General features: G+C 43.2%; 1 protein-coding gene across 3 annotated transcripts in view; it reads left to right on the forward strand.

Moving 5' to 3' along the window:
* The window catches only part of PDE3A (phosphodiesterase 3A), a 344,532-nt gene that overhangs the window by 283,247 nt on the left and 45,410 nt on the right, over nt 1–15,875 (forward strand). For all 3 annotated transcript variants that reach the window (XM_082254264.1, XM_082254266.1, XM_082254265.1), the window contains exons 6-8: nt 1,701–1,917; nt 5,655–5,737; nt 15,494–15,678. In XM_082254264.1, coding sequence (XP_082110390.1) covers nt 1,701–1,917; nt 5,655–5,737; nt 15,494–15,678 — 485 coding nt within the window. The remainder of the gene's footprint in view (nt 1–1,700; nt 1,918–5,654; nt 5,738–15,493; nt 15,679–15,875) is intronic.

A 15,875-nucleotide genomic window follows, 5' to 3' on the forward strand; every position in this document is an offset into this window, starting at 1 on the left:
TCCAGGGCACCCCACCCCCTTCACTTACATCACAGTGCATCCCCCTTATCATGTGCTGCTGCCAGGAAGAAGCTAGGGGCAATGCAGTGAAGCAGAGAATGCAGGGTCTGAGGAGAACTATCGGAAATAAAACTTCGTACAATGAACTATCGGCCGATCATCTGATCGTTCGTATAGTGCTTTCACCAACTGATTCCGACTTTTTGGATGCCAAAAAACGAAGGTGCATTTTCTAAAATTTTTATTGTAAGTGAACACAGCGTCCAATTTTCATTTAGTTAGTACAGTTTTCATCCAAAAAAATATGTACGAGCAAGACTACGCATGTTCAGAAACAAAAGAATACATTACAATACAATTCAACACATTACATCACTTCCGAAGTTGTATTCTGTTGCAATAACATTTTCGTATGTTGAGTAACCTATTCACTTTCAAACTGAGACTGGCATGCAACAAAAAAACAGACGGATATTCATCCGATAATCTGATTGTGTATAAAAGGCTTAAAGAGGTTGTAAAGTCAGAAGGTTGCATTCTGTGTATTACATAGTATTATATAGTATTACACAGTAGTCGAATACGAATAAAGATAACAGTCCATCCAGTTCAACCTGTGCAATATGTATTAGGATAAAAAGCCTTCTGTGTGTAGCAGCCCCCCCTTAGCGCCCCTAATTCTTACCTGAGCCCATCTAAATCCAGCGATATCCAGGACTTTCTCTCCTGATTGGCTGAGACACAGCAGCGGCGCCATTGGCTCCCGCTGCTGTCAATCAAACTCAGTTAGTCAATCAGAGCAATAAGGGGCAGGACCAAACAGCAGCTCCCTGTCTGAATGGATACATTGAGCTTTAACTTGGCTCGGTTCAGTCCCCATAGCAAGCTGCTTGCTATGGGGCCACTCAACAGGAGGGATGGGCTAGGAGCTCCAGCCAGGGACCTGAGAAGAGGAGGATCTGGGCTGCTCTGTGCAAAACTATTACACAGAGCAGGTAAGTATAACATGTTTGTTATTTTAATGGAAAAAAATATGAGACTTTGCAATCACTTTAACACTGAGCCTGGGTTCACGCTAGATGTGGTACAAATTCACAGCGAATTCGCATCCAAATCGCAACCCGTCTACGCACACCAATTACGGAGTGTATGTTACGTTAACGACACTCTGTAACAAATTTGCAAAACGCAGCGTGGTTTGCAGAATTAGATCGCATGGGTGTGAAAGCCCTTGCAATCAGATTTTGGTGGGGACGACGAAAGGGTCCTGCACCAGCTTGGTGCGAATGCGGTGTGATTTGAGCCATACAAATCCATGGCTCAAATCGCACCCTAGAGACACCTCATGTAATTCGCACAAGAATTGTGCTGCAATTTCCGTGTAAATTACAAGCGGTGTCTCGCACCGCAACAGTGTGAACCCAGGCTGAAAGTGTTTTTTTATGTATTATTGGCGGCTTGTCCCAGTACATCTGATTTCTGATAGTGGCTCAGACTTCACTCGGCCCCTCAGCTCTTTGATGGAAGTTACAGAGCTGTAATCCACTAGATTTCCTTTCCCCTTCTTTCTCTATATGCAAAGATTAATAATAAATAGAAATACTTGAACCATTTTCTTGAGAGTATAAACACCTGGAAATAAGACACGAAGATGATTTGTCTCCTTAATAACAAATATTGTGAATTTTTCTCTTCTTCAGGTATCCCACCCTCAATCTCCCCACTCACTTCCCCGTGTCCCTCACCCATTCATGGCACGCCAGCACCTAGCCCCACGTTAAAGTCATTACCAGTGCAGTTCACAGATTCCGAGGGCAGCCGGCTGGGCCTGAACCCACACAAAGCCTTAACGTGTTCCAGGAGTGCGCCGGAAATTCCCGAACCCGTCCCAGAAGACACCACCGCTGTATGTAGCAGGTAATCACGTGTATGCATCAATCTGTGTGTCAGCTCTGTGTGCAGACCTCCCCCCTTTGACCGAGCCAAGTATCAACCACAAATGTGATGTCGTCATCAGACCATACAATTTATTGCACGTCTGGGAGAGCTCAGTGTCAGTTTCCAGATCTCACTGGATGCCGCCAGCTACTTCTGAGAACTGGTCACTGGTAGTTTTTGGTGTGGAATTGTTGACATAGAAAACAAGAGAAAATCCCACATCTCCCCTGCTTGATTGTGCTGCTGTTATTCGTAATGGCACCTCAAAGGACCTTGCCAACAGACTTGTGTTGCACTACAATGCATGATAGTGCACTACCAAGGGTTTTGGTGTGCTGTATTTAAAAAAAAAGTGCATACAGAATTTTTGGTGCATTTTTGTGCAATAGCTCATGCAAATTATTTGCTGCTTACAATAACTTAAAGAACATTGACAAGTGGCATAATGAGTTAACACACCACATTAGTGTGAACTCAGCCTAAAGCATCTCCCAACACTTATCATGTAAAGATTATACTAATTCCACAGTTTATTTATATATCTATAAAGATATAGATATAGATCTATATATATATATATATATATATATATAAATACTGTCTGTATATATACACTCACCGGTCACTTTATTAGGTACAGCTGTTCAATCGCTTGGTAACACAACTTGCTAATCAGCCAATCACATGGCAGCAACTCAATGCATTTAGGCATCTGGATGTAGTGAAGGCAACTTGCTGAAGGTTCAGACCCAGCATCATAATGGGGAAGAAAGGTGATTTAACTGACTTTGAACGTGGCATGGTTGTTGGTGCCAGACTGTTGGGCTTTCAAAAACTACTGATCTACTGGGATTTTCACGCACAACCATCTCTAGGGTTTAGAGAGAATGGTCCGAAAAAGAGAAAATATCCAGTGAGAGGCAGTTTTATGAAGGGAAATGCTTTGTTGATGTCAGAGGTCAAAGGAGAATGGGCAAACTGGTTTGAGATGATAGAAAGGCAACAGTAACTCAAATAATCACTCGTTATCCAGCTCTCACAGCAAAAAGAGAGAGATCTGATGTGAACAAGACTAATAATAAGGTCTGGCTACCAGGTAAAATGAGGACCTAGGAATGGAGGCTTTGTCCCACTCAAAGCTCTACAAAGTGGAAGGACACAGATCAGAAATGATAAGGATTCTAAGAAATTAAAAAGTTTTTCTCCCTATTACCTGTAAAGCCAAAATAGATGTTTTTCATTTCACTAGTCCTCACAATTCTGTACAGATGGAATATTAAAAAAAATATTTTAGGATTTAGTACTGACTGTGAAACCAGATATTTTATGTTTTATATTTGTTCTTGTTTCTGTTATAGTCCCAGAATGGGGGTAAAGCAGGTGTTCTGACCCAGGAACTCACAGGGGATAGTGGGAAACCCTCATAATGGGCACAGCCAGGCTGCAGACCCAGGAACCCAGCACAGGGGACTGTGAAGCCCCATAATTGGCACATTCAGGCTGCAGACCCAGAAACTCAGCACAGGGGATAGTTGAAACCCCTCATAATGATCACAGCCAGGCTGCAGACCGGGAAACTCAGCACAGGGGATGGTGGGAAGCCCTCCTAATGGGCACAGCCACGCTGCAGACCTAGGAACTCAGCACAGGGGATGGTGGGAAGCCCTCCTAATGGGCACAGCCACGCTGCAGACCTAGGAACTCAGCACAGGGGATGGTGGGAAGCCCTCCTAATGGGCACAGCCATGCTGCAGACCTGGGAACTCAGCACAGGGGATGGTGGGAAGCCCTCCTAATGGGCACAGTCAGGCTGCAGACCTGGGAACTCAGCACAGGGGATGGTGGGAAGCCCTCATAATGAGCACAGCCAGGCTGCAGACCGGGGAACTCAGCACAGGGGATAGTTGAAACCCCTCATAATGAGCACAGCCAGGCTGCAGACCGAGGACCTATGCACAGGGGATGGTGGGAAGCCCTCCTAATGGCCACAGCCAGGCTGCAGACCTGGGAACTCAGCACAGAGGATGGTGGGAAGCCCTCATAATGAGCACAGCCAGGCTGCAGACCCAGGAACTCAGCACAGGGTATGGTGAGAACCCCTCATAATGGGCACAGCCAGGCTGCAGACCCAGGAACTCAGCACAGGGTATGGTGGGAACCCCTCATAATGGGCACAGCCAGGCTGCAGACCCAGGAACTCAGCACAGGGTATGGTGGGAACCCCTCATAATGGGCACAATCAGTCTGTAGACTCAGGATCTCAGCATAGGGTTGGTGGGAACCCCTCATAATGCGCACAATCAGTCTGTAGACTCAGGATATGAGCACAGGGTTGGTGGGAACCCCTCATAATAGGCACAGTCAGTCTGTAGACTCGAGATCTCAGCACAGTAATAGTGGGAACCCCTCATAATGGGCACAATCACTCTGTAGACTTGGGATCTCAGCACAGGGATAGTAGGAAGCCCTCATAATGCGCACAGCGTGTAAAGAGATCCAGTAACTTAGCACAGGGATGGTGGGAACCCCTCATAATGGGCACAGCGTGTGAACAGATCCAGTAACTCAGCACAGGGGATGGTGGGAACACCTCATAATGGGCACAGCGTGTGAACAGATCCAGTAACTCAGCATAGGGGATGGTGGGAACCCAGTAATAAAGCAAATCTCCTGCGCTCGAGTTGAGTATGACGGAGGAAAAAGGGATACTTCAGACACAAATAGGAAGAAGCCTGTGGTCTTGCTGCCCCCTCAGGATCAAGGGTATCCAGAAAAAACTGGGAAAAAAGACAAAAGAAAAAGGGGCACTGACCTAGTGCATCACCACTGGAAGCATTTATTAAAATACTAAAAAGTATACAGTATACTCACAAGACAGGTGTGATAATACACATACACATACACATATCAATATTGCACATAAAATCTCCAAGGTAGCCAAAGTCCCACGCAAAGCTGAATGGCATGCAGTGTGTCGCATGGGGCTACTATGGCTGGGCTGACGCGTTTCAGGGGCCAACCCCCTTCCTCAGAGCCAGAAAAATTGCTGCTCTGCTCTTGCCAGGAAGGGGGTTCGCCCCTGAAACGCGTCAGTCCAGCCATAGCAGCCCCATGCGACACACTGCATGCCATTCAGCTTTGCGTGGGACTTTGGCTACCTTGGAGATTTTATGTGCAATATTGATGTGTGTATTATCACACCTGTCTTGTGAGTATACTGTATACTTTTTAATATTTTAATAAATGCTTCCAGTGGTGATGCACTAGGTCGGTGCGCCCCTTTTTCTTTTGTCTTTTTTCGATGGTGGGAACCCCTCATAATGGATACAGCAGATGTGCAGAATCAATGAACTCAGTGCAGGAATCAGCAATGGTGTCCCTGAAAGGTTGAAGTGACTGCCTGGGGGGTTATTTCTCCAGCATTTATGAATCACTAACATCATTTCTGGGTGCCCTAAACCTTTCATAAAATGGTGACTGTGATTACACCCAGTGTTAGTGCTGCCTCATCCAACATGGACCTTTATGTGCCTGAATTTTACTAATATGTGTGAGTGGATTTTGTACCTCTTATCCAAATAAAATCTTTTTAAAGTCTGCATTTAGAGACGCCCATGTACCTTCTCTCTTTCTTAAAAAGAACCTGATTTTTTAACTGTTTGTATGTTGTCATAAATGATTATAAGTAACAAATTTTCATTTCCATATCGTTGCAGTTGTGGGCGGCCGTACAGCCAGGTGAATCCAGCCGAGAGGACAAGGGATACAAATGACATAACACATTCTCAGAGCCGAGCAGGTACAATACATGCAATGTCTTTTATGGGGCTTTAACTGGCCATACGGCACACATGCTGTGTCATAGAATCTGGCATGGGAGGGGTTACCAGGTCTGCTAACCCTTCGGGCCGGGGTCACCTGACCTCATAGTGGGGTGACCACACATATTAGGAGAGGGAAACATTCCTTGATTCCTGAATGCTGACAGGACACATTATTATTCCTTATATACCCTATATACCTTAGATTGTAAGCTCCTTGAGGGCAGGGACTGATGTGAATGTACAATGTATATGTAAAGCGCTGCGTAAATTGACAGCGCTATACAAGTACCTGAAATAAATAAATAAAATATAAGTAGAGGGAAACATTCCTTGATTCCTGAATGCTGACAGGAGACATTATTATGGTGCCGCATAAAGAACAATTTAAACATATTACTTTATAATTAAATAAAGACAAAAACGATGCTGGACTTGCAATGGTATGATGGGCCCTGGCCCTTTATTAACTATATTTAATAACTACATTACTTTAGTTCAGCCCCAAAGCTCGAACTAACCATACACATTAACGTAGCAATAACTGTGATCCAGTCAAAAAACTCAGACCACCCTTTGTATGACACCATACAAGAAAAACACACCCATTCATAACACTATGAACATAGGGAGGGCGGGAGGGACGAACTTCTTGGTCCTCTCCTGTCCACTGATTTTAAACCGTTAATTCACTCCCTTATATAAGGAATAACTGTCACTTCCAGGATTGAAATTCCTCCAATCAATACAGTAAATATATATATATATATTTTTTTTTAAATACCAATAGCCTTTTAGCTTTAACTGACCAATCCTGTCATCTGTAATTTGACCAATAGCAATATTTATATTCTATACAGTACATTTTTTTACACACACATTTTTTTTTTTTTTTTTTTTTGGTCTTGCCAAGGCCCCATACATGCATGGCAGGTACTATGACCCGCCATGCATTTCATGGTGCCGCATGCAGAACAATTTAAACATATTACTTTATAATTAAATAAAGACAAAAACGATGCTGGACTTGCAATGGTATGATGGGCCCTGGCCCTTTATTAACTATATTTAATAACTACATTACTTTAGTTCAGCCCCAAAGCTCGAACTAACCATACACATTAACGTAGCAATAACTGTGATCCAGTCAAAAAACTCAGACCACCCTTTGTATGACACCATACAAGAAAAACACACCCACAAGCCATGCTCAACTTACGAGCATGGCACCACCACAAGGCCCAAAGCCCTTTCAATACACGATTGCAAGTCCAGATTAAAAATGTCATTTGCAACTTCCGACAAATGAACCATATCCCATATATAAAAACCCCTTAAACCCCCTTCTAAATCCACATGTCTGAATGAAAAACCCCCCATAGAGGACATAAATTTAGAGATAGCCCTATTTACCTTTACACGTGTTTTCTCCAAAAAGAATTGCTCTTCCGAAAACCAACACAATCTGGGTATAATTTCGGAAAAAACAAAAATACAAGCAGAAAACACAGACTGCAAATGCATAAGATCAGATTTAATATGCAATAACAAATCTACGCTTTTTCGGGAGCCTAAATCATTCCCCCCAAGATGAATAATAACCGCATCGGGGGAAGGCCAAATCAAACGCAGTTCATAAAAAACAGAACGGATGTCCTGCCAACGCATTCCACGCCTACCGTACCAGAATAGCGAAGCAGAGGATGATGAAAAACCCAAATTTGTAGTATAAACCCGAACTTCTGCCCTCTTGTGGGCCCAAAAAACGAACGAATGTCCGACGATCCAAATAATTTTGCGGGAACCTGCAATTAAATACAAGAATTAGGACGGACATATGACTTGAAGGCAGAAGAACGCCATCTACCAATATTTCTAATAGAATCGTCAGACATACCAAATTGAGCAGCAGTGTTAGCTGTGCCAATTCGGAAGGAATGAGCAGAAATCGGAAGATGGCCCAAATTCAAATGGACCAAACATTTTTTTAGAATAGAATTGAATTGAAAAACCGTCAGTGGGCTACCGTTTTGATGTATGAGAAATTGAAGAAATGGAAGAGGCCTGACTAACAAATAACTCTCAACCCGATGAACAGCGCAAATTTTAGAATTTTCGTATCGCCCCAGAGATATCCAATGCCCCTTACCAAATTGATCCGTTTTACTTCGCCTCAAAAAAACGCGAAGCACACCTCTGGTAACAGAAACATCAGAGAATCTTAAACCATCGATGGCAGATGATTTAGACGCCAGCAGCTCCGAAATGCGAAATGCACCGAAGAAGCACAAGCAAAAAGCGCATTGCAACAATACAGCTTCATAATGTGAAAAACAAACAGAATTGGAGGCCACACACAAATTTTCCAGCAACAGCAAGCCTTCTATCAGGGGTAATATTAGACTTGCGATAACCCTTCAAAGCCAATTTCACTGAGAAAATTTCCATACATGAGCGGTGACCGTGCAATTTCGCGAAAAACGAAATACCAGCTAAAGACTTGAGAATATGGGAATAAGAAAATTGTCTATTAAATAAATATTCCAAAAAGGACAAAACGTTTTTTTCAGAAAAAGAAAATTTACGAATATCACTGCCAACAAAAAAGGAAGACCACATACGCCACGCGGCGTGGTACGAGCGCCATGTAGAAGGAGCCAAGGAAGAGAAAATAGCAGAAGAAACCTTTGTCAGACCAGATTCCACAGGTGAGAAGGGCATGAAATGCCCAATAGATCCGCGCCGGGAGCTGCAATCCGAAAACGGTCCATCTGCTGGCGAGACAGAGAATCAGCAATAATGTTGGAAAATCCGGGAATATATTTAGCTTTTAGCCATATATTGAGTTTTAAACATAACAAAACTAAATATCTAAGAAGTGAAATGACCGGAAGAGACCTGGAGGACAAGCAATTAATTGCAAATACTACTCCCTTATTGTCGGAATGTAACAATATACGCTTATTACTAAATTGCAGTCCCCAGATCTCCAATGCAACCAGAACTGGAAACAATTCCAATAAAACTATGCAACCAGTCAAACCTTTATCTATCCATGTGACAGGCCAAGTAGCAGTTGACCAATGGCCGTTCCAGTAAACGCCATAACCGTGCGAGCCGGAGGCATCAGTGAACAAATCTAAAGCAGAGGATGAGCAAAAACAATCTTGCCAAACGGTGTAGCCATTGAAAGAATCCAAAAATCGCAACCAAATTAATAAATCATCTCTAATGTCAGCCGACACAGAAATGAAATGACTAGGGGAAGAGACTCCGGAAATAGCCCTATACAACCGTTTAGTAAAGGCTCTGCCCATCGGCATGACCCTTGATGCAAAGTTGAGTAAACCTAGAAGAGATTGAATAAATTTCAACCTGACCTTCTTCTTACCTACAACAAAAGTCAAAAGTAAACGAATTTTAGATATTTTTGAATCAGGTAGACGAAAAACCATGGCAGTCGTGTCGATTTGAATACCTAAAAATTCAAGGCAAGATGTAGGATATACTGATTTTTCGACTGCCAATGGAACACCAAATTCGCAGCAAATATTTTCAAAGTACCTAAAACAAGATATGCAATCGGAAGACCCTGCCTTTTCAATAAAGAGAAAGTCGTCTAAATAATGAAGTACACTATCTGGACCCGACTTGCTAACAATTACCCATTCCAAAAATGTGGAGAATAATTTAAAATAATAACAGGAGATGGAGCACCCCATCGGCAAGCATTTGTCAAAAAAGAACTCTCCATCGAAACAAAAACCCAAAGAATCAAAAGCATTGGGATGAATGGGCAACAGTCGAAAAGCGGATTTTATGTCAGCTTTAGCAAGTAAGGCCGAGCAACCTGCTTTTCTAATCTTGGACAGTGCATCGTCAAATGTAGCATAAGACACAGAACATAAATCAGTATCAATCTCGTCATTCAATGATTCTCCTGACGGGAAAGACAGGTGGTGTATCAAACGAAATTCACCATCCACCTTCTTGGCTATGACCCCTAGCGGGGAGACCCTAAAATTAGGAAAGGGGGGAGCAGAAAAAGGCCCTGCAACCCTACCGCTAGCAATCTCTTTAGCAATTTTGTGCCGGACGACGTCAGGATGCACAGCCACAGAAGGAAGATTGTCGTGAATTACACAACCTGTACCTGAAAAGGAAGGTAAAGAAAAACCAAAACAAAAACCCTGAATCAAAATATCGGCGGACCTACGGTTTGGGTAAACCCGTAGCCAGGGGAGCATTTTTTCCAAGCTCACTGTAGTTTCCGCCTTTAAGAAAAATTTGCTTCTCATTCGATTGACTACCAAGCGAAGCCTGTTTTTTGTAGCATTTAGATACAGGATGAGCCCCAGCACAATGCGAGCACTCGTGCCTGAATTTACAAGCATGCGGCCATTTACACATGCCATCGTTGAATCCAAAACAAACACCTTTTCTATGAGTAACAGAATTAGGAGGTTTCGGCACAAAAGCAGGCTTCTGCGGCAACAACACGTTGAGCCATAATCCTACGTCTTTAACACCCCATTGCAAAGATTTATGGATGGACAGCTTCTGTCTGAACGATTCGTCATAAGCCAGCCAACCTAAACCAGGGAAATTCTTGTATGCTTCCAGCACTATATCCAAGTGCTGGAAAAGCCCGCTACACAATTCTGGTCTCTTTTCACCTAGCACACTGGAATAAATACAGAAACCTTGTAACCAATTATGGAATGTCCTGGGAGCTACCCTGGATCTATCCTCGCCCATCTTATCATTGTCAAACTTCGAAAGCTTGAGGCCAGGAAGCAATGACAGGATGTCAACATACTCCCCTCTAAAAATTTTCTCTTTAACCGTCTCCTTAAGATGAAATCCTAAAGGAGATACTGGACAGGGTAAAGCTTCCTTTAAAGCAATCTCAGGTACCTTTCCACAATTACCAGCAAAAGCCTCATGATGAGCTACTGGAACTGGATCTACAACGTATGCATCAGAAGGAGAAACATCCACCAGTGCAACATTACCCCAAACCTCCTGCAGAGAGGCAGGAACCTCAGACTCATTAACATTTAACTCATTAACATCCCCACATATGGCAGAATCGCTTGTTATGGCAGAATCGCTTGTTAGCATTGGATTAGAAAATTTCTTACAAAAAGTAGACATAACTTGCACAAATTCAGAGATTAACATAGCATTAGCAGGGTGCTCACCTGCAACAGCTGCGTCACCACTGACCGCAGCACCGCTATTTGAAGGCCGTTGGACCGGAGCCGGGAGAGAAACATTAGCAGAAGAGGAATCTGAGGCCACCGCTGCCGGTACCGAACCGGGTAGAACTGTACTAGTCGGCCGACCTACAACAGAAGAGACCGAAACCTGTAAAAAAGAAACACTATCCCCACCAGGGACCGAGGACAAACAGTCGCCAGAATTACCTGCAACGACCCTCTTCTTCTTAACTGCAGGGATCGGAGCCGATGAGACCACATCCGGACCAAATCTGCTAGGCTTCCTCTTGATCCGCTGTGATTTACCATCCCGGGACCCGGAGGAAGCCGTCGCCCGGAAATGACGACTGCCGCTAACCACATCCAGGTCACCGGGGGCGGACGATCCCATTCGCGAAGGCCGCCAATCGGAAGCCGCGTCATCGCCGGGGTCAACGGGAGCCGGAAACACGCAAGAAGCCTGGGACGAAGATGGCGGAGGACCAGCAGAGACGGAGGCATCCACCGGAATGGAGAGGCATTTCTTCACCCACTCCTCGCCATCCGCGCTACGGGCTCTCTCCAGCAATTCTCGCAGAAGGGACTCCATGACCAGGTAACAGCTAGGCAACGAACTTCTTGGTCCTCTCCTGTCCACTGATTTTAAACCGTTAATTCACTCCCTTATATAGGGAATAACTGTCACTTCCAGGATTGAAATTCCTCCAATCAATACAGTAAATATATATATATATTTTTTTTTTTAAATACCAATAGCCTTTTAGCTTTAACTGACCAATTCTGTCATCTGTAATTTGACCAATAGCAATATTTATATTCTATACAGTACATTTTTTTACACACACATTTTTTTTTTTGGTCTTGCCACGGCCCCATACATGCATGGCAGGTACTATGACCCGCCATGCATTTCATTCCTTATATACCCTATACACCTTAGATTGTAAGCTCCTTGAGGGCAGGGACTGATGTGAATGTACAATGTATATGTAAAGCGCTGCGTAAATTGACGGCGCTATACAAGTACCTGAAATAAATAAATAAAATACAAGTAGAGGGAAACATTCCTTTATTCCTGAATGCTGACAGGCAGTGTTAATTTCGTCGACTAAAACGTTTTCGTCGACTAACACAATTCAGATGACTAAAATACGACTAAAACTAAAATGGCATTTTAGTCTTAAGACTAAAATACGACTAAAACTAAAATGGCATTTTAGTCAAAAGACTATAACTAAAACTAAATCGAAATTTGCTGCCAAAAATTAACACTGGTGCATGCTCAAAGCATAAATAATAACATATTAGATTTTTCACTCCAGGACCAGCAGTAGTATATAATGAGTTTGGAAATTGTAGAGAAATGCTTAAATAATGCATTACAAATTACAATTGAACTACACCCATTTGATTATAGATGACTAAAATGCGTTTTAGTCGACTAAAATGTAGGGCGTTTTAGTCGACTAAAATATACTGGAGTTTTAGTCGACTAAATACGACTAAAACTAAAACACTTGCAGAAGACTAAAATAGGACTAAAACTAAAATGCCATTTTAGTCCTAAGACTAAGACTAAAACTAAATTGAAATTTGCTGCCAAAATTAACACTGCTGACAGGAGACATTATTATTCAGCTACCGCCCCTCCAGCCTGGATTCATCAAGCTGCAACATCACTTCAGGAGTGCTAATATGACACAGTATAAGTATTGGTTAGGAGGCCACTTTTGCATGCCTGATTGCAGGTTGATGAATCAACCTGCAATCAGGTTTCTCTTCCCGTTTCATATCAGCTGTGTGTGGCCCTCAGAATGGTAACAATGAGAATCTGCTTTGAAAAATTAATAAAATGTTGAAATTATTATCACTTATTGCAGCAAAGTCGACCATCCTATGATTTAAAGCAGAACTCCAGGCAGACATATCCCATGAATGCAGTAATGTATTAATTTATAATATCAGTTAACATATTTTTCAGTGAAACTAATAGAAATATCTGAATGTTGCCTGGGAGCAGCCTCTTGTAATCCCTGAAAAGTAGAGCTCAAACTGAAAGTGGGGGTACTCTGAGACTATGGAGACTCCACTGCATGCACATGTGCTTACTGGGGAAGAGACAAGACAGTAGTGGGGTGACCAATCAGTAGTTTGCTGATCCTTCTCTGTCCAGTCACAGGCTGGAGGAGAGGAGGCTGTATTGTGTAACTTCAGTAGTGGAAAGTTGGGTTATGTGCTAAATAATCTCAGGACCGAAGGAGCAGACCTACAAATCCTTTGATGTTTTTCATCTTATATTTAGCTGTTTGCTTTAAGTATTTCAGTATTTTTCTGTAAAGTGACTTTCCCCATGTTTGGATACTATTTAGACAAAGTATAATTTTTACCTTGAGTATGTCAGTGTCACCATTTATTCGCAGTGATGTGACTTGTCATGCGATTTAAAATTTAAATTTCAAAGTCGCATGACAAGTCACGCCCCATTAAAAGCAATGGAACCCTTCTAATCGGTGCAACTCAAGTTGCTCCGACTTAGAAAAAGGTTCCTGCACTACTTTTGGTGCGACTTCAACACGACTTGCATATGACTTCTGTTGGAGAAGTCATATGCAAGCCGCGATGAAGTCGCTCAGATATGTCAGATTCAAAGTTGCGGCAGTGTGAACAAGGGCTAAAGCTGTTTTAAACCGAAATCTATATATTATATGTTATAAATTGCAGCGTAACAATCAGTAGACGTGGTTAATGCATTCGTTTTTTTTTTTAGGCTTTTTTTTTCCATTTGTTTTCACCTGGTAAACAAATAAATGCGGATCATTTTAAGCACCCTTGTCAGTGTAAATTGTTTATCTTAAGCCCCTAACTGCTACATTTGCAGGACAGCCTTTTCTTTTAAAAAACAACATACGTATTGGCTAGATCACCAGGTGAAAATAAAAGAAAGAAAGCTTAAAAATAAAAATGGATGCACCCAACTAATCTATGAATAATAAATATTTGCTTTTGGGTTTAATACTACTATAATGTTATACTGCAACACTAAATTAATGACTGATCAGATAATTCCCCACAGTGCCCAGCAGAGGCGTAACTAGAACCTTCAGGGCCCGGTGCAAGAAACCATGAAGGGCCCCTAGGACCCCTGGCTGGGGCCCTTCCCTTCAAGCCTGGGGCTCTTTCCACTGATCCTGGGGCCCTTTACTCTTGTTACGGGCCCTTTATTACAGTCCCGCAGCGGGACCCTTTCACAAGTTCTGCAGTGGGCCCCCTTCCTGTCATCTTGGAGCCTCCCCACGGTGGTGGAATGCCAGGGCCCGGTTGCAAGTGTGACCTTTGCGATCCTGGAAGTTCACCCACTGGCGTCAGTAGTTTTTATTTTTTGGTATTTTAATTGTATTATTTTTATCATTTTATTTAATTTTTTTACAATGTCACTGACTATGACTCTGTCCATTCAGAAAAGGAAGGAGCTGGTAAATTACATATTTACCGACCCCTTCTTGGTTCTCTATTGTGACACATCCCCTGCAGCAGCTGGCAGGAGACGGGAGGGAGCACATTGAGTAGGGGGCAGCACAGTGGGGGGGGGGGGGGGCAGGGGAGCACACAGGGGCCCAGAGACAGCAGAACACAAGTGAACTGGATAGGGGGAGTGGCGGGGGCAGCATACAGAGGAACCAATCTCCTCCATTTTCCTCCTGCAGCTACAGGAGGAAAAAGGAGGACAGTGATTTCTCTACATGCTGCCCCCGCTGCCCCTCCTATCCAGGTGAACAGGGGAGCTGCACAGGCCCCCTGGAGCATGGGGCCTGGTTGCAATTGCAACCCCTGCAACCCCTGTAGTTACGCCCATGGTGCCCAGACACATGGAATGCATGGAAATAGGAAAAGAGCTTTATGGCCACTCTCCACAGTAATGGGTTGAATTAAACCCATTTTAATAGAACTTTTAAGGATAAAAATATTGCAGCTGGCTTTACCATCTAGTGAGTTACTCACCTAGAACAACTGCCACAAGAACGTTATTGGCTGCATGCTTGTTCCAGATCAGATGCTCAGAATTAGGATTACAGCCCCAGTTTCTTGTTACTCTTTACAGTGAACAAGTAAAGATTTCTGTTTCAATCTTTTTGTTCAGTTTTCAAAAAAGTAAGAGTTTGCTAATAATACAGCGCCCATACATTTTACCCCATGCTACTGTAAAGTGAAAACCACTATGCATTGCAATAACAAACATTTAGAATGGCATCTCATCACGCTTTTACAGCAGCGGGTGACTTGTCACTTTAATCCTAGTGCACTGCGTTAAATGGTTATATGTGTTTTTTGTGCCTTCATGCACTATCTATAACCTATTGTATTAATGAATATGCGCAAATCTTTTGGTCTGAATTAGCTTCAATTCTCCATGGTAGTGGTCCAGACCTGGTGAGAGGGGTGCTGTTGGAAAAAGTAAGGAATTTGTGCATATTACACCATTTTTTACATTTAGTGATTGAACTTTTGTTGCAGATGACCCCGCTCACACCACGTCAGACTACGACAGCACACATGAAACCAACAACAGCGACAGCAGCGACATTGTACAGAATGATGACGAGGCAGAGGGAGATGGGACGCAGTCCAGGAAAAGCTCTGTCTGCCGAACGTTTCGATCGGACAACATCGACCTCCACACATTAATAACAGCAGCCGAGGTCAGTGATTCCCAGAATCCTTTGCAGCACCCCCAGTGTTCCAGACTGGCTCCCAAAACCCCCAGCGGTGTTCCCGGTGTGCCAGACTGACTCTTAGAGTCCCCTGTAGTGTCCCAGGTGTGCCAGACTGACTCCCAGAATCCCCTGCATGGTTCCCAGTGTGCCATACTAACTCTCAGAATCACCTTCAGTATCTC

The sequence above is a fragment of the Pelophylax lessonae genome (assembly GCF_965119305.1).
Source record: "Pelophylax lessonae genome assembly, chromosome: 4".
In the NCBI taxonomy this organism is placed as follows: Eukaryota; Metazoa; Chordata; class Amphibia; order Anura; family Ranidae; genus Pelophylax; species Pelophylax lessonae.